Genomic DNA, 17,480 nt, shown 5'->3' on the forward strand with positions numbered 1-17,480 from the left:
GGGGCGAGGCTCTGTTGTCATGACAACACTCTTGCCCTTCGGCCCCAATGGCTTTTCATCACCCCAATGGTTCTTCCATTGCTAAGCTCACTATTAGCACCAGAACAGTGGGGAGGGGGCAGAGAAGTTCCAGCATAGGTGATTCATAAGCCATCGAGGACTCTCCCCAGTCAATCCTCGCGTCCCTAATCAGCCGCCTTCCAATCCCAAACTCATTCCCTCCTTCTCCATCATTCATACTGGACTTCAGCACCTGCATACACTCCTAGGTCTTCAAAGCTAAACACCTGGTCTCCACCCAGTCCTCAGGACCAGCCTGTTGCCTTCTTCCATCCATCACCCATCCACAAACCCAACTACCCAGCCATTTCCCCACCCACTCATCCACATACCCCATCCATCAACCACCCATCCATTCAACCCACCACCCATCCAGCTACCCCATCATCCAAGCAAACATCCATCCAACCCACCCATCCCTATCCCATCCACTTGCCCATCCATATGCCACCACAGCGAGTACCCAACAAGCCCTACAAAACCCTTCCACCACGGCTCCCAGACGTCCATCAGTCAATTGCAAGTTTGTGTGTCTTCTCCACTAGTGTGTGAGCTCCCCAAACGGTGTGTATCCTGAGTTGTGTTCTGAGACCTCAAATAAAAGTACATATGTTCGATGTAATCGCTTATCTAATTAACTCAAATATTTCTTAGTATGCGTCAGGCAGTCTATCTGGCTGAACTGCCTACCTGGTCAAACACCCAGCGAAAGCTATCTTATGCATGTTGCCACCTTTCACCTATCCATTCCCGCACGATTCCAGTGCCTACTTCTTTACCCAGTCATTCACTTAGAGCACAACCATCTCCACACTTCCCTCCAGCTGCCTGCCAGACCCCCAAACCTTCTCTGCTGTAGGGGAGCTGGTCTGGAACTTGGAGAAACCTAGGAAGATGATTCTATCTGAGGTCAACAGAGCTGGGGACAGGGGCTTCCGTGCAAACAGGTGCTTGCCCATAACAACAAAGAATACCATGTCTGGAACGCCTTTCACTATGGCTCTTCCCCTGTGAGTGGGGCACGTTGGATCCATTTTGGAGAGAAAGAAACAGAGCCTCCTAAGCAGTGGACCCTGTAGGTCCTACCATGGGTGAGAAATCTGCTGACATTACTCTCTTGCTGAAAGAGAAAAGTTGAGTGAGCTCGGAGTCAGTGTGTGTGTGTGTGTATTTGTGTGTGTGGAGGCTGGAGTACTCTCTGATCGGCAACACTTAGGGGCAAAGAAACAATTTTTTTTTTTTTTACTGGAATCAAGACTTTACTGGGTGACCTCAGGGTGCTATCGGCAACGATAACCACACTACCCTGAAGGCTGAAGCTGGGTGCATTGGACGCCGCCCGAGACGTCAATCTCTGCTCAAGGTCCCCGTGGAGGGGTGGCTCAAGTAGTGCCTCCATTGACACACGCTGCTTTGAAGGACAGGGGCTGGCCCTGGGAGCATGGCGTCCTTGGATGCTGTAGGCGCTGGACAGCGTCTCCCAAGTGGGTCTGAAAGGTCTCCATCTCAGCCAGTCGGCGCTCCTGAGGGGGTTAGCAGCAGGGGGCTTAGAACCAGCAGAGGGCTGCACCCCAACCCTTACTCCTACACCCCTCAGACCCACATGTCTCAGGACTGGGCGGGCATCTCACCAGATTTTTCAGCCTGTGACTCTCCCTGCTTGGAAAGTCATGCTCAGGATCCGATTCTGAGTTCCTGCAGGGGAAGGTGGGGGTGGGGGGGGTTGGGAGAGCCAGAGCGAGGCTAGAGGCTTCCAGCTCCAGGTTAGAGACCCAGAGATTCAGAGGGGCGGGGCTTGGGGCTGGAGGCGGGTCTTGTATAGACTGGAGGGCGGTGCCTAAAGTGCCTCTGATTCCAGCCTGACCCTGAAGAAAGATGGGATGTCGGAGCTTGGAACGGTCAACAGGAGCTGGGGCTTGGCTAACCCTGAGTGGAGCCGGGGCTGGGTAAGGGAAGCGCTCAGCCTGGCTGCCTGGGGGGCCTGGACTGGCGTATGTGGGGGGTGGGCCCACTTGGGGGCGGGACTGACCAAGGGGCGGGGCTGACCTAGGGGTATGGCCGTCCAGGCGCGACTGACAGGCACAGCCCCCCCTCCACCCCGGGGGCAGGCCCGTCTTGGCGGGGGCGGGGCTAGCGGCGGGGGCGGGGCTCACCCAGCGCGGAGCCTGGAGTCCAGGTCCTGCAGCTGGCCCCGCAGCTGCTGCTGCTGCTCTGTCAAGGCCCGGATGTGGGTGCTCAGCGACTCCACCAGGCGGGCCAGCGCTTTCTGCTCCTCGCGCAGGGCGGCCACCTCGCCCTGAAGCTCCGTCAGCTATGCGGGAGACACCGGCTGTAATCCGACCCACCCGCCGTCGTCCCGCCCCTTCGTCTCCAGGGAGACCCTGTCCTCCCCGTCCGAGTCCCGGGCGCACGGGCCACGTCACCGCCCCGGGGAGCACGGCTGCGGTCGTGCGAGGGGGTCAAGCCCAGACGGCAGGCTCCGAACGCGAGATCTCCGGAGCAAGGCGCCGACCGGGGCTGCACCCCACCTTGCCCAGGGGTCGCGGCGTGTCCGGTGCGTGGTCTCGATCTCGCGGCTGGTCCAGCTGGCGCTGCCAGGGCACCGACGGCTTCCGAGGCAGCGAAGCCGAAGCCCCGATTCGGGGTCTGCCGCGGGGCGCGGCGCTGGAGTGCAGGGAGTCCTTGGGGCGCGTCCGCGGTCCTGCAGACGGGCGGCGGCGGGCGGGGCGCCGGGCAGGGACGCTCTGCGTGCGTTGCACCGGCCGTTGCCGCCGCGGGAGTCGGTCCTCATCGGGCCGCGGCCGGGCCCAGCTCCCCGCGCCGAGAAAGCTGCGCAGGGACTGGCTTTTGGAGATGAGGGGCGTGTGCTTTGGGAGGTCCCGGGGGGCCACGAAGCCAGGTTTTTCCCCTGCGGACAAGCTGCGGGTGGGGTGGGAAGGCTCAGATCCTGGAAGGACTCCTGACATGACCCTATGCCGACCTCTGAGCACCACCTCTGGACTTTTAGATCCACGAAACTCCTTTTGACTTATGACCCGGTCCTTAACTTCTGACCATTATGCCATTCTCTCTATGACCCTTCCCGTAACTCCAACCTAACCTTTGATCTGTCTGGAGCCTAGTCCCTGACCTCTGACCTCTGATGTAATGTGACCCTTGACCTGACCCTTTCCAAAGCCTCTGATTCCAGTGGGACCCTGCACTTGACCTCTGCTCATAAAAGTCTTTCTTCCCTGTGTGAACTTATTTCCTCACCAATCTCTGGCCTGTGATCCTGCCTCCTCCCCCACCCCCACACCATCAGAATCCAGATCAGACTTGTGGTTACCTGGAGTGGACCTGGGCTGGGGGCGGTAAGAGACGCATCGGCACAGACACAGGCACAGGCCGGCCCTCCTCGATGGCTCGCAGGATGGTGGGCAGGGGTTCTAGGCTGTCACAAGTGGTCTGGCCAGGTAGGCAGGGAGGATGCTAAACATTCAGAACCCACCAGCTTTCTTGCCTCCCTCCTCTGCATCACGGGCTCTGGGCTCAGGGTCATACCTGGTCCAGCTCTGCAAAGATGGTGCAGAGCTGCGCGTGCAGAACAGCCAACTGGAGCGCCAGGTCGCTGCTGCTTTGATAACCACTGGGGGCTGCGCCGGCATCTACCATGGCCACCTGCTCCAGGAAGCGCTGCATGGCTGGCCCGTGGTCCTCCAGGAAACCATTCATGAAACCCATGTAGGCTTCCTTCTCGCCAAACCTGCATCGTCAGGGCCAGGCTGGGTGAGTCCCGGCAGGCACAGGCCACCCCACTACGCCCCCTTGCACGGTTTGCCCAGGCTCCCACCACCTACGGGGCACAGTTGGCGAGGTTCTGGATGACCTTGGCGATCAGCGTGAGGGTGCGGGCTGGGCCGGGTGCCGGGTGTTCTGAGGCCAGGCCAAAGAGGCTGGGTGCCAGAATGGCGGGGCACAGGAGCCGCAAGAAGAGGGAGGCACACACCAGTCGGGGACCCAGCGCCTCAGAGCCGCGAGTTTTGCACGCTTCTCGCCAGCTTGAGAACACGGTGGCCAGCTCTGCCGGGAACCAGCTAAAGGCAGAACAGGCCGGTGAGAGTTGGTTTAAAGTTCACACCGATGATGAAGCTCCTAAACTCAGGGGCCCGTGTTGTGCCATGGTGGATGAAGCCACCGCCTGCAAAAAGCCAGCATCCTTTCTGTGCACCTGTTTGAGTCCCAACTGCTCGGTTTCTAGTCCAGCTCCTTGCTAACACACCTGGGAAAGCAGCAGAAGATGGCCCAAGTGCTTGGATCCCTGCACCCACGTGAGAGACCAGGATAAAGCTACTGGCTCCCAGCTTTGGTTTGGCCCAGTCTTAGCTTTGTGGCTATTTGGGCGAATGAACCAGTGGTTGGAAGATCTCTCTTTGTCTCTCCCTATCTGTGTTATTCTGCCCTTCCAACCTAAAGTCAGGCTTTCGAGTTACAGGTGCACTTGGGGTCAGGGTGTAGATTTTGGGATGTGGGGTCACTTGGGGACAGAGGTCATGAGCCTGAGATGTGGTTCTAACAGGACAGAGATACTGTCCACATCCACCATGGCCACCTGGCTCAGGAAGCCTCGTGCGGATGGAGCATGATCCTGCAGGAAACTCACGCAGTTGAGATTGAAGGAAGATGGGGTGGAGGGGTTACAGGGTCACAAAGAGGGTCAGAAGTCATTGGGGTTGAAGTCCCAAGAGACATGGGATTGGGCATGCAAGTCGAATGCCAAGTTGTGTGGGGTTTGGGAGGCAGGGTCACTCAAGGTCAGGGCTCATGGGATTGGGGGAGGGGTCAGGGAATGTGCCTAAAGGACAAGGCATTGGGTTGAGTTACCTGGGTCATGTGGTATGGCCTTGGTTGCAAGCTCTGGCCAATAAAACCTCAGGACACCTAGTTAAACTTGAATCTCTGATAAGCACTGAATATGGTGTTTTGCATAACCATATCCCAAATATCACACCAAATGTAAGTAAGCATCCTGAGTTTCATCCAGCCACCGTAATTGGGGGTGGAGTGGGGGGAGGGTTGGTTAAGGTTAGCAGCGGGGCTGCTGGGGCCCCCATTCTCACTCGTAGGAGTGGACGATGGTTTCGAAGACCTCCTCACAGCTGTTTCGGAGTCTGGTCTGGTGCTGGGACAGCTCCGGGGCAGGACATTTACTGGGGTCCACCTCACAGTCCTCAGTGGAGGCACAGAGACGCTGCACGACCTGCCCTGAAAGCCCAGCACAGTCGCACAGGGGTTGGGGCCACGGCCATGCCAAAGCACCACACCCAGCCTCCAGCTCTAGCTCCAACTCCCACCACTCATCCTGGGGAGGAGGCCCCAGCCGCTCCCGGGATGGTTCTCACCTCCGCAAAGCACCACACACTGGCAGAAGCATCCAGGCTCTCCCCCACACCCCAGCTCACCCAGGGTCTCCTGCAGGTAATCCTGGGCCACCAGCTTCATGTACTCGTCGATGGCTTTGGTGGCTAATGTGTTTTCCCGGAACAGCAGCGCCTCACGGCCTCCACAGCGAACCAGCTCGGCGGTGCCCAGATCTGTCACCAAAGCCTGGGCGGGGCGGGGCGGGACAGCACGTGGGCGGGACGTTTGCCTGGGATTGCCTGGGCAATCCAGGCCCCTGGACCGTCTCTCATACCTGGGGCACCGGCCCGGCCCCTTGTAGCTGATGCACAAGGAGTACCGGATCTGAATCTTTACCCTCTTAGTCTTGAGTGATGAAACTCAGCCCAGGCCCCGCCCCTCAAGATATCCACAAGTGCAGCTCAAGCCCCGCCCCTGGCACAAGTCTCCGCCCCTCCGTGGCTCCGCTCCGTTTAGGCCTCGCCTCCCCGCTGCTGCCCAGCGCACGGGGTCCATCCGTCCGCTCGGCTCACCTGCGCCTGTCCCGTGGCCTGCAGCACGCGCACCATGGCGGCTGCCAGCTCCTCCTTGGCCTGAGCAGGTAGCGTGGGCTCCAGCGCCCCGCAGAGGCGCGCGTAGTGAAAGGTGAGGAACTCCGCCAGCTCCTTGTAGCGTTCAGACGGCAGCACCCGCAGGCGTCGCGCCCGGATCCGTGCCCGCAGCGCCGCGCCCGCCGGCGCCCCGAGCAGCGGGAACCAGCGCTCCAGGCCGGCGGCTGGCGCGCGGGGCACGGCCAGCTCCTCCAGCTCCAGCGCCACGCGGCCCAGCGCCGCAGCCCCGGAGCCGGAGCCGGAGCCGGAGCCACGCAGCCGCAGCGACAGGCGCCGCGCCGGTGGCAGCGCCTCGAAGTGGAAGCGCTCGGCCCAGAAGAGCGGGCCTGGGCCGGCGCGCGGTGCGGTGCGCGCCAGCAGGGCGCCGTCCAGCCACAGCTCGGCGCGCACGCCCGGGGGCGCGGCCGCCGCCGTCCGGGGCAGCCCCTTCGCCTCGTGCACCCACACGCTCAGCCACGTCTCTTCCCGCTCCACGTTGTCCTGTGGCGGGAGGGAGGACGAGAGGGGGCGCGTTTCGGAGATCAGTGGGGGGATAAGGGTGGGGGTCGCGGGAGATTCCGGGGGGGTTCCTGAGGCCCAGAGTGAGGACTTGGCTAGTGCCCCGGAGTGAGAACAGGTTTCGGTGCCAGGACTTGATAGAAAGGGGTGGGTCTGACACGCAGAGTCGGCGCGGGTTGGGGTATGGATCGATAGACTAGAAGGGGCGGGGGGTCTCCGAGCTGCTGCAGAAGCTGTGGGCGGGGCAGGCGTTTGTCAGGGGGCGGAGCTACGGCTGGAACGCCGTTTGGGGAGCATAAGAGGCGGGCCCGGGAGTGGGCGGGGTGTCCACGTCCAGCCTTCTAGTGCAGGGGTGGGGTGGGTGGAGGGCGGGGACAGTGAATGACCTGGCTGGGCTGGAACTGACGACGAAGATCCTGGATCCAGCGGTCTCTCTGAGCGGCAGAGCGACAGGAGAAGCAGCGGCTCCCTCCTGCCCATGTAACCTTTGGCACCAGGGATTCCAAGGTGACGTGGAAGCCAAGGGTGGAGCCTCAGGGCCCTGCCCCTAAGCCACCCTCCACCGCCTTGGGGGTCACACCCCGCGGGGGTGCACCCCCTGCACTTACCTGGAAGCAGTGGGGTTCCCCCAGGAGGCTGGGATGCAGCGGCCAGACTCGCACGTCCCTCTCGGCGCCCAGGTCCAGCTCGGAGAGCGTGGCCAGCGATTCCCTAGAGCCTAAAGCACTGGGAGACCTGGGGGGCCTGGTTGGGTGGGGGGAGGGTGGAGGTGAGCAAGGGGTCACTCCTCCTTCCTCCCTACCACCCTGTCGCCCCTAAAGGGAGAGGAAGGCTAGGAAACACTCCTTGGATCTAAACAGGATCTGGTCCCCAGGCTCTCTCTCCACCCCTCTCACATGAGGCCCCATCAACTTGAGGATAAGCCCAACCCCGGTGACTTCCTGTAGTCCAAGCCTTGCGCTCATCCCCCTTGGTTGAATTCCTTTCTTTCTTTCTTCCTTCCTTCCTTTCTTTCTTTCTTTCTTTCTTTCTTTCTTTCTTTCTTTCTTTCTTTCTTTCTTTCTTTCTTTCTTAAGTGGAAAGCAAAATAGCAAAGTTTATTAGGGTAGGGACATCCGTAAGAACAAATGGGCACCTCTCCAGACAGAACCTGAGAGAGAGTGCCCAGTTGCTCGGACTGGGGGAGAGCGAGGTTACATGATTGAGTGGAAAATACACCTGGGTAGGCCAGGCAGGTGGCTCAGCAGAGAGGCAGAGGGCTGAGCCGAATTCCTTGCTTTCTAAACCCCGGCTGCCCAACCCTGCTTCTGTCGCTTCCTTCAGCCTCTTGGCCATTGTACTTGCTGTTCCCTCTGCTGGAATGCTTTTCCCCACCCCCTCTTGTGGCCGACTTGACTTCCCTCCATCCTTCAGTGCTCGGCTCAAGGGTCCCTTCTTCCCTCACCCTTCCAGACCTGGGTATGTGTTGGCCAACTTTGCTTCCAGCCCCTTGGCGACCCTTACCCGTCCCGAGAAGTGTTGGATCCTGCCTCTGACCTGGCCTTTTTCTTCTCTTTCAGCCTCTTGAGCAATCCCTACAGGAAGGAGAGTGTCGGGGGGCTGGGCAGACCCTGTGCTCCCTCCTCCCCAGCTCCATCCCACCCACCCCCACCTGAGATGTCCCAGAGGGTCTTGGGTAAATGAGGCCCAGCTCAGGCTATATTAGTAGGAGTAACCAGGGCAGCCAACAGCTCCCATTTCTAAAGCAATCATTACTTTTTTGAAGCTCTACAGATCTCTTGTAACAGCCCACCTAGAGGCTAGCCCATTATTAGAGACATCAGGTGACACAGAGAGCCCATGCTTTGACCCACACCACCCAGTGCGAGGCTCCTTTCAGCTCAGTGGGCCTGGGAGTCCCTGCCGTGCCTGTCTCCCCGTCATGGAAGACTCACCCTAACATTGTGCACTTGGTTGGGGTTAGCGGTCTCCGTCTCGGTCCTTCCGAGGCTCCGATCTGTGTGAGTGTGTGTTGGGGAGATTGGGAAGTCAAATCATTTTGGGGATGCCTGAAGAGATCCCCCAATGCCCCAGCCTGCCCTTTCTCCCTTCCACCCTGCCCCAACATTCAAACTTACCTGGGTCTCTGTAGTTCCCCATGGCCACTTGGATGCTGCCTTCGGAGCTGGCACTTCCCACCCGGGGCCGTCGAAGACCCTGTAGGCAGTCATAAAGAGGAGGCTGGCAGAGGGAGAGGCAAAAGCTGCCTGTCATCCTCCCTCCCACCCCACCTCTGAGGAGGAGGACCATGGGAGGGGGCAGGGCTGGGGGTGGGCAGTGAATGACCTGGCTGCCTGCTTGCCCAGGTGCCCATCTCACCTCCTCCTCCCCGCCAAATAGCACCAGCCTCCCGTCCAGCAGGGTAAAGCTGCCGATGTCCCAAACAGGTGCATCAGGAGTGGGTGCCTCGGGAATCTGTGGGACAGTGGGCTCCAGCTCTGGGAAGAGGGAGGACACACTCAGAGACCCAGGAGCCCTTCCTTGTTCCTCCCTCCAGCCAACCTCTCCATTCGCCGAGCCCCATCTGAGATTCTCTCCTCGGTGCCGCCCAGGAGCCATGCCAGGCTGCTTGTGTGACCTTGGGCCAGTTGCTGCTTCTCCCTGGGCCTTGTCCTCACCAACCCTGTTCCACGGGACCATATCTGTCTCTCCACACACTTCCTGTTAATCCATCAGAAACTTGTTATAGAGCAAGTGTTGTGGTTCAGTGAGTTAAGCCATCCCTTGGGACGCTCACATCCCATATCCAATCGTAGCTTCTGCTAATGCACCCTGAGAGGCAGCAGGTGCAAGTGCTTGGGTCCCTGCACCCATGTGTGAGCCTTGGATGGAGTTCCTGGCTCCTGGCTTCAGCGTGGCCCAGCCCTGGCTATTGTGGGCATTTGATTTGGAGAGTAAACCAGAGGATAGATGACATAGCACACTCTCTTTCTCTGTTAGCCTTTCAAGTAGATGAGAAAATAAACATTTTTTTAAAGATTTATTTATCAGATCCTGTTGCTGTGAATTCATTCTGAGAGGAGGAGCGCGGTGGGGGCAGGAGGCATGGAGTCACCATGCAGACCCCGGGAGTCAGGTGAAAGCGGGCCAGAGGTGAGTAGCCTGCAGACTCGTTTATTTCAGTTGGTACAGCAGCTTAAATAGCCAAGGCAGCCAATCCGGTCAAGGGGCATTGCCAGGCAGTTGCCAGGCAGTTTCTGAAGTCATCCAATCACAGCCTGTTGCCAGGTAGGCTCCATTGGCATGTGGTTTCCAAAGCCATTCCTAAGTAACTGATACTTGCTTGCCAGTGGCCATCTTGGCATGGCCTTCTCATTCCAACACATTGGCCAGCATTGTGACACAGTTAAGCCACCATCTGCAATGTTGGCATCCATTATGAGTGCTGGTTCGAGTCCTGGCTGCTCCATTTCCAATGCAGCTTCCCACTAATGCACCTTGGGAGGCAGCAGACTCAAGTGCTTGGGTCCCTGCCACACACATGGGAGACCCAGATGGAGCTGCTGGATCCTGGCTTGGGCCTGGCACAGCTCTGGGTATTGTGGCCATTTGAGAAGTGAGCCAGCAGATGGAAGATATCTCTCTCTGGCTCTCTCTGTAACTAAATACATTTTAAAAAGTTTTTTAAAAAAGATTTATTTATTTTAAAGGCAGAGTTACATCCATTGGTTCACTACCCAAATGGCCAGGACTGGGCCAGGTCAAAGCCGGGAGCCAGGAACTCCATGTAAGTCTCCCACTTGGATGCCAGGGGCCCAAGCACTTGGGCCATCTTCCACTGCTTTCCCAGGTGCATTAGCAGGGAGCTGGATCAGAAGTGGAGCAGCTGGGACTTGAACTGGCACCCGTATGATATTTTGGTGTTGGTGCTACAAACAGCGGCTTAACCCGCTATGCCATAACACCAGCCACAAAAGCTATTGTAACAGAAGCCTAGGGCTGTTGAATGGCTTGCCCAGGGTCACACAGCTTGTGAATAGCTGAGCCAGGCTTCAGAGACAAACATTTCTTCTCAATCAAAACAGTGGGTAGATCTAACAGGTTAAAAAACAAACAAACAAACAAACAAAAAAACCAGAAGCCAAGAACTATGGTTCCTTACCCAAACAACTAATCTAAGGCAGAAAGTATTCAAAGTTTGAGAAAGGAACAAAGTTTGGCCACAAGAGGGGGTCACTTTCTTGGGGAAGGGATGGTGTTGGCCAGTGGGGTCAGGGAGGATGTCCAACAGGGGAGAAGAGTTAGAACCAGAGAAGCCTCAGGTGCCAGTTGGAGGAACTAGGTTTTATCCTGGGAGTAATGGGAGGTGTTAGGGTAGGTGATGAGCAGATCTGCTCAGGAGTCAGCTGTCTCTGGGTCTCGTGGTGCAGGGATTGCTGGGTTGCAGAGTGGGAGTATGAGGGTGGCCGTTTGGGACACTTGCATCTCATATCAGTGGCTGGGTCCACATCCCTGGCTTCTCACTTTTTTCTTTTTTAAAATATTTATTCATTTATTTGAGAGACTGAGTTAGAGAGAGAGAGAGAGAGAGATCTTCCATCTGCTGGTTCACTCCCCAAATGGCCACAATGGTTGGAGCTTGGGCAATCTGAAGCCAGGAGCCAGGAGCCGTGAGCTTCCTCTGGGTCTCCCATGTGGGTGCAGGGGCCCAAGCACTTGGGCCATCTTCTACTGTTTCCCAGGCCATCAACAGAGAGCTGGAACAGAAGTGGAACAGCTGGGACTCGAACCAGTGCTCATATGGGATGCTGGTACTGCAGGCGGCGGCTTTACCTGCTATGCCACAGCGCCAGCTCCCAGAGCCTTCTTCTGAAGTTCATTTTTCATCAGATTCTGGCTTCAGCCTGACCCAGTGCTGGCTGTTGTGGGCATTTGAGGGAATGAACCAGCAAATGAAAGCTAGCTCTCTCTCTCTCCCTCTCAATCTGTCTCTTAAATAAAAATAAATATTTTTTTTTTTTTAAAGCTGGAGATATGAATGAGAGAGTTAAATGAACTTCCAGCAGTTAGCCCTCTACTCCCTAGCCTTACCACCAGGGGCTGTTAAGGGACAACCACCATGCATGAATGGGTCACTTCCAGAATGCAGAATGGCCTCCTGGCCCTCTCTGGATTCCCGCTGTGTGAGTCTTGGCACCATCTATCATTTTAGCTTTGACTTGTTTGTTGGCTGTCACCCCCTTCCCCTCACCTCCAACCATCACCACCACCACCACTGCTATGAGTGTACCAGGCAGAGTGTCTGCTGTCTCAGTCCCTGCCGTATTCTGATTGCCTAATCCAGGGTCTGGCACACAAAACGAAATGTTGCACCCTTCAAGGTAGGGATCGGAATTCCCGTTTAACTGATGGGGCAAAATCAGGCTCCAGGGGGTGCAGAAACTAAGACGCAAAGGCTCAAAGGAAGAAGAGCAAGGAGGCAGAGGCAGAGGACCCGCCAAGGACAGACCCAATGGCACCAAGAGCGGTTTGACATCTGGATGGTGCTACTGCGGCTCTATGGTCCTACCTCTTCCCCAGGCTGGACCACCCACGATGCCCACAGATACCCCCTCCCTGGCTACTCCCCCAGCCCCTCTCTAGATGGAAAGAGGGAAGAGCTGGGGCCCCAGCCGCTTCCTGCCTGGCTTTCGTACTCCCCACAACTTCCTGTGTCTGTGCGGCTGATGCTTCTTCGGAGGCCAACACAACCCAAGCATCCGGCCGCCCAGCCTGGCCAAGCTCAGGGTAGAGGAGCTGGGGGAAGGGGGGAGAGCCACGTACCTGGGGTGTCTGGCTCTGGTTCTGGCTCCAGTGGTGGGGTCTTCTGTTTCCCCCAGAGGGTCTTGGAGAGTCGGAGGCGGCTGGTTCGTGACTCCTTGGGGGGTGCAGACAGCACCCGACGGAACAGCGAGCGAGAGGCTGGCTGGGGACTCACCATGGGCTCCTGGTGGCTCAGCGCCCTTCCCCAGGCTGCCAGGCGGGCCCAACGGAACCCTCCAGCCCCTTTCTCCCCGTTGCCCCCTGTGTGCCAGCGGTAGGAGGTCAGTGGCGTGGAGGCTGCCGGCTGGGGCTGGGGAGCCTGGCTCGGTGATGGTGGTGGGTCCATGGCGGGGCTTCTCCTGGGAGGCACAAGACGGGGCCACGGTTCTGCCCAGTGTCTGCCCTCGTCTTGGCACCCTCTCCCACTCCCACTCTGCCCCCCCAGGGAGGCCCCTTAGCCAGGGGGAGGCCCCATGCACTTGAGCCCTTACCTAATTCCCTGAAGAGCCCCACAACCCGGTAGACGTCTGTACCCTGCCTGGCTTCCTCCCGCTGAGCCCGGGGCCACGTGACCCTGTCTGTCCCTCCCTGCCCTACAGCCAGGCTGGGAGGGCACAGTAGGGGCAGGATGAGGGGGCGGGGACGAGGGAGGTGGCAGAGCATGTTTCTGACAAGAAGGACCCACCGTGCTTCACTGGACCAGGCAGCAGCACCTGCCGCTTTCCCCAAAAGCCTCAATTACCTTCTCTGTACAATGGGTACGTGCTGAACAAATGTCAGTGAGATTATGGAGAACCCTGAACTCTCACCCATGGCTTGCTGGGTCATGTCTGCGGGGTGCCCCCAAACAGATGTGTCCACCAGCAATATTATGGTTCGCCATAGCCCCAGACTAGAAATAATCCTAGTTCAATGATAGTACAGTAGATGAATGATGGTCTTGTCACACAGTGGAAGATACCTTCTCTGGGTTTGTGGAACATGGGGTTAAAAGATGGGGGAAGGTGTTAGGTGCGGTGATTAAGATGCTGTTTGGGGGGCTGTGTTGTGGAGGTCCAGCAGCTGCCAATGTCCCATATTAGAGTGCTGGGTTGAGTCTCCGTTCCTCTGCTTCTGACCCAGCTTCTTTCTAATGCACCTGGAAAAGCAGCAGACGGGAGAATAGTGGTTAAGCGGCCACCTGCAGCACCAGCATCCCATATGGGCACCGGTTCAAGTCCCTGCTGTTCCACTTCTGATTCAGCTCCCTGCAATGTGCCTGGGAAAGCAGTGGAAGATGACCCAAGTGCCTTGATGCTTACACCCACATGGGAGACCTGGTCCTGGCTGTTGCGGCCATTTGGGGAGTGAATGCATGGAAGATCTTTCTTTGTCTCTGCTTCTCTGTAGTTCTGCCTTTCACATAAATAAATAAAATATTTTTAATAGGAAGGCAGCAGGTGATGGCCCAAGTACTTGAGGCCCTGTCAACCATGTGGGAGACCCTGATGGAGTTCCTGGTTCCTGGCTTGGACCTGGCCCAGCCCTTGGCTGTTGTGGCCATTTGGGAAGTGACCCAGTGGATAAAAGTACCCCCCCCGCCCCAACCCCCTGTGGATAAAAGATCCCTCCCTCTGTTTCTCCCTCTCATGCTGTTCATGCTGTGTCTGTCTTCCTTCCTTTCTCTCTCTCTCTCTCTCTCTCTCTCTCTCTTTCTTTTTTGACAGGCAGAGTTAGTCAGAGAGAGAGAGAGAGAGAGAGAGAGAGAGAGAGAGAGAAAGGTCTTCCTTCCGCTGGTTCACCCCACAAATGCTGCTACAGCCAGCGCGCAGCGCTGATCCGAAGCCAGAAGCCAGGTGCCTCCTCCTGGTCTCCCATGGGGTGCAGGGCCCAAGCACTTGGGCCATCCTCCACTGCTTTCCCGGGCTACAGCTGGACTGGAAGAGGAGCAACTGGGACAGAACCAGCGCCCCAACTAGAACCCAGGGTGCCGGCGTCACAAGAGACTAGAACCCGGGGTGCCGGTGCCACAAACAGAGGATTAGCCAAGTGAGCCGCATGCTGTGTCTTTCAAATAAATAAATTTTCAAAAACAAAAGAGGCTTTTATCCAGGAGTTTGGGTTTGAGTCACAACTCTGGTTGCAATCCAGTCTCCTGGCCGGCGCCGCGGCTCACTAGGCTAATCCTCCGCCTTGCGGTGCCGGCACACTGGGTTCTAGTCCCGGTCAGGGCACCGATCCTGTCCCGGCTGCCCCTCTTCCAGGCCAGCTCTCTGCTGTGGCCAGGGAGTGCAGAAGAGGATGGCCAAAGTACTTGGGCCCTGCACCCCATGGGAGACCAGGATAACACCTGGCTCCTGCTATCGGATCAGCGCGGTGCGCCGGCCGCAGCAAGCCTACAGTGGCGGCCATTGGAGGGTGAACCAACGGCAAAAAGGAAGACCTTTCTCTCTGTCTCTCTCTCATTGTCCACTCTGCCTACCAAAAAAAAAAAAAAAAAAAAAAAAAAAAAAAAAAAAATCCAGTCTCCTGCCAGTGCATACTCAGGGAGGCAGCAGTTGATAGTTCAAAACCAGGATTGATGGGGCCCGTGCTGTAGGTTAAAGCAAGCCCTGGCTTGAAGCACCGGCAGCCCATATGGGCGCCAGTTCTAGTCCCAGCTGCTCCACTTCTGACCTAGCTCTCTGCTATGGCCTGGGATAGCAGTAGAAGATGGCCCAAGTCCTTAGACTCCTGCACCCATGTGGGAGACCCAGAAGAAGCTCCTGGCTCCTGGCTTCAAATTGGCACAGCTCTGGCCATTGCAGTCATCTGGGGGAGTGAACCAGCGGATGGAAGAACTCTCTCTCTAACTCTGTCCTTCAAATAAATAAAATAAATCTTAAAAAAAAAAAAAAAGCCAGGATTGAGTTTTAGGCTCCCTGCTGCTGTTGCTGCTTTTTTTTTTTTTTCTCTAAGATTTAGAAAGGAAGGCAGAGCTACCAAGAGAGAAGGAGAAGCAGAGAGAGGGAGAGGTCTTCTACCCACCGGTTCACTCCCCATTTGGCTACAGTGGCCAGAGCTGGGCTGATCTGAAGCCAGGAGCCAGGAGCTTCTTCCTGGTCTCCCACACAGGGAGACCCAAACACTTGGGCCATTTTCTGCTGCTTCCTGGGCGCATTAGCAGGGAGCTGGATTGGGAGTGGAGCAGCTGGGACTCGAACCGGTGCTCATATGGGATGCCAGTGTCACAGGTGGGGGCTTTACCTGTTATGCCACAATGCCAGCACCCTGAATTCCATTAAAAATATTTTATTTATTTGAGAGACACATAGAGAACTTCCATTGGCTGGTTTACTCCCCAAATGCCTGTAATAGCTGAGACTGGTCCAGGACAAAACCAGGAGCCTACAACTCCATCTGGGTCTCCCACACGGTTGCAGAGGTCCAAGCACTTGGGCCATTTTCTTCTGCTTTCCCAGGTGCATTAGCAGGGAGCTGGATTGGAAGCCAGGAAGAAACTGGCTCTCTGATATGGGGGGATAGCACTACAGGCAGTGGATTTGAATGGCTGCTCCAACTCGCCCTGCCTTTTCTTTACTGAAGTGAAAATTCACATAGCACACATTTAACACATTCTATTTTTTGAGCTGGGTGCTGCCTGCCTGGGTGTGGTCCCTAGCAGAAACTCATCAGCCGTGCATTCTGCTGTGAGATCCTGTATTGGTTACTCCTCCTGACAATAGTTCCTTGAAGAAATAAAAATGCAAAAGGTGAGTCCATGGTGTTTCTGAGGAATAAGTGAGCGGGTGTCATTCGGGCCCAGAAACTGGACAGCAGGGGGTGGCGTGCCAGCTGGCCCCTGTGTCACCGTGTGACCTCCGGGGTGTCACTTCCTCTCTCTCAGACTAGATTTCCTTGTTTGTATGGCAAGATGATAATATCAGTTTCAAGAGGTTCATAAGGTGAGTCTTTGTTGATTCAACAAATCTTTCCTCAGTGTCTACTACGTTGAAGAAGCCCTGGGGAATTAAATAACTGTGGTTCCTGCCTTCCTGGAGCCCACCGGTCATGGAGAGAGACAGATCCTAAATGCGAGCACAGGACATTTGTGGCTGGTGAAGGGCACTGGGATGTGAGCCGTGAGGCACAGCAGGGTAAGCCACTGCCTGAGATACCTACATCCCATATGGTTTTTTTTTTTTTTTTTGACAGGCAGAGTGGACAGTGAGAGAGAGAGAGACAGAGAGAAAGGTCTTCCTTTTTGCCGTTGGTTCACCCTCCAATGGCCGCTGCGGCCAGCGCATCGTGCTGATCCGAAGCCAGGAGCCAGGAGCCAGGTGCTTCTCCTGGTCTCCCATGCGGGTGCAGGGCCCAAGCACTTGGGCCATCCTCCACTGCCTTCCCGGGCCACAGCAGAGAGCTGGCCTGGAAGAGGGGCAACTGGGATAGAATCCGGCGCCCCGACCGGGACTAGAACCCGGTGTGCCGGCGCTGCAAGGTGGAGGATTCGCCTGTTAAGCCACGGCGCCGGCCTACATCCCTTATGGACACCAGTTCGAGTCCCGGCTGCTCCACTTCTGCCTCAGCTTTCCTCTAAGGCACCTGGGAAAGCAACAGAAGGTGACTCAGGTGCTTCAGTCCCTGCTACCCATGTGGGAGAACTGCATGGAGTTCCTGGATCTTGGCTTCAGCCTCATGCAGTTCTGGGCTGTTGTGGCTATTTGTGGGGTGTGTGTGTGTGTGTGTGTGTGAACCAGCGGATGGAGGATCTCTCTCTCTCTCTCTCTCTCTCTCTCTCCACCTCTCTGTAACTGCCTTTCAAGTAAATAAATAAAAGATTACTTGGAAGGAAATAGATTGGAGTAGATGTTGAGCAGGACTGCTGCTCTTGGAACTGGAAAAATCAGAGAGGGCTTTCCTGAGGAGGTGACATTTACACTGAAGTATAAACAGGAGTCAGAGGTGTATACCAGGTAGAGGAAATAGTTTGTGCAAAAGCAGGGTTGGCAAAAATCCATGGGATGTAGAGGGTAGGGTTGACTGCATGGGTGTGTGGCCTGTGTAGTCCCAAAGGACCCTAGGCTCAGAAGGATCCACTTTGCTGCTGTCCTGAAATTATTGCATTTTTAAAGCAAGGGACCCTGCATTTTTCTTTTGCACTGGGCCTTGTAAACTTTGCAGTCTATTCTA

The 17,480-nt window shown here is 56.7% G+C and overlaps 1 protein-coding gene across 1 annotated transcript; it reads right to left on the bottom strand.

The window, feature by feature from the left end:
* Nucleotides 1-1,355: 1,355 nt before the first annotated feature.
* On the bottom strand, nucleotides 1,356-12,857 carry RASAL3 (RAS protein activator like 3). The gene is made up of 18 exons (XM_062179397.1): nucleotides 12,821-12,857; nucleotides 12,325-12,688; nucleotides 8,907-9,023; nucleotides 8,666-8,744; nucleotides 8,483-8,544; nucleotides 8,085-8,122; nucleotides 7,157-7,283; nucleotides 6,935-7,033; nucleotides 5,973-6,530; nucleotides 5,502-5,646; nucleotides 5,160-5,304; nucleotides 3,900-4,136; nucleotides 3,604-3,805; nucleotides 3,389-3,507; nucleotides 2,589-2,979; nucleotides 2,214-2,371; nucleotides 1,692-1,755; nucleotides 1,356-1,583 (listed from the first exon to the last, which is right to left on the bottom strand). Exons 2-18 carry the CDS (start codon nucleotides 12,673-12,675, stop codon nucleotides 1,443-1,445), a joined length of 3,033 nt encoding a protein of 1,010 aa, XP_062035381.1. The 5' UTR covers nucleotides 12,676-12,688; nucleotides 12,821-12,857; the 3' UTR covers nucleotides 1,356-1,442.
* Between the last annotated feature and the right edge of the window lie 4,623 nt (nucleotides 12,858-17,480).

This window comes from Lepus europaeus, chromosome 20 (genome assembly GCF_033115175.1).
Source record: "Lepus europaeus isolate LE1 chromosome 20, mLepTim1.pri, whole genome shotgun sequence".
NCBI lineage: Eukaryota > Metazoa > Chordata > Mammalia > Lagomorpha > Leporidae > Lepus > Lepus europaeus.

Coding starts and splice junctions, on each gene's coding strand:
- RASAL3 (XM_062179397.1), bottom strand. CDS start 12,675: ATGGACCCACCACCATCACCGAGCCAGGCTCCCCAGCCCCAGCCGGCA. Junction 5,305..5,501: donor TTACCTGCAGGAGACCCTGG/GTGAGCTGGGGT, acceptor CTGGGCTTTCAG/GGCAGGTCGTGCAGCGTCTC. Junction 2,980..3,388: donor CCAGCCCAGGTCCACTCCAG/GTAACCACAAGT, acceptor CCCCACCCGCAG/CTTGTCCGCAGGGGAAAAAC.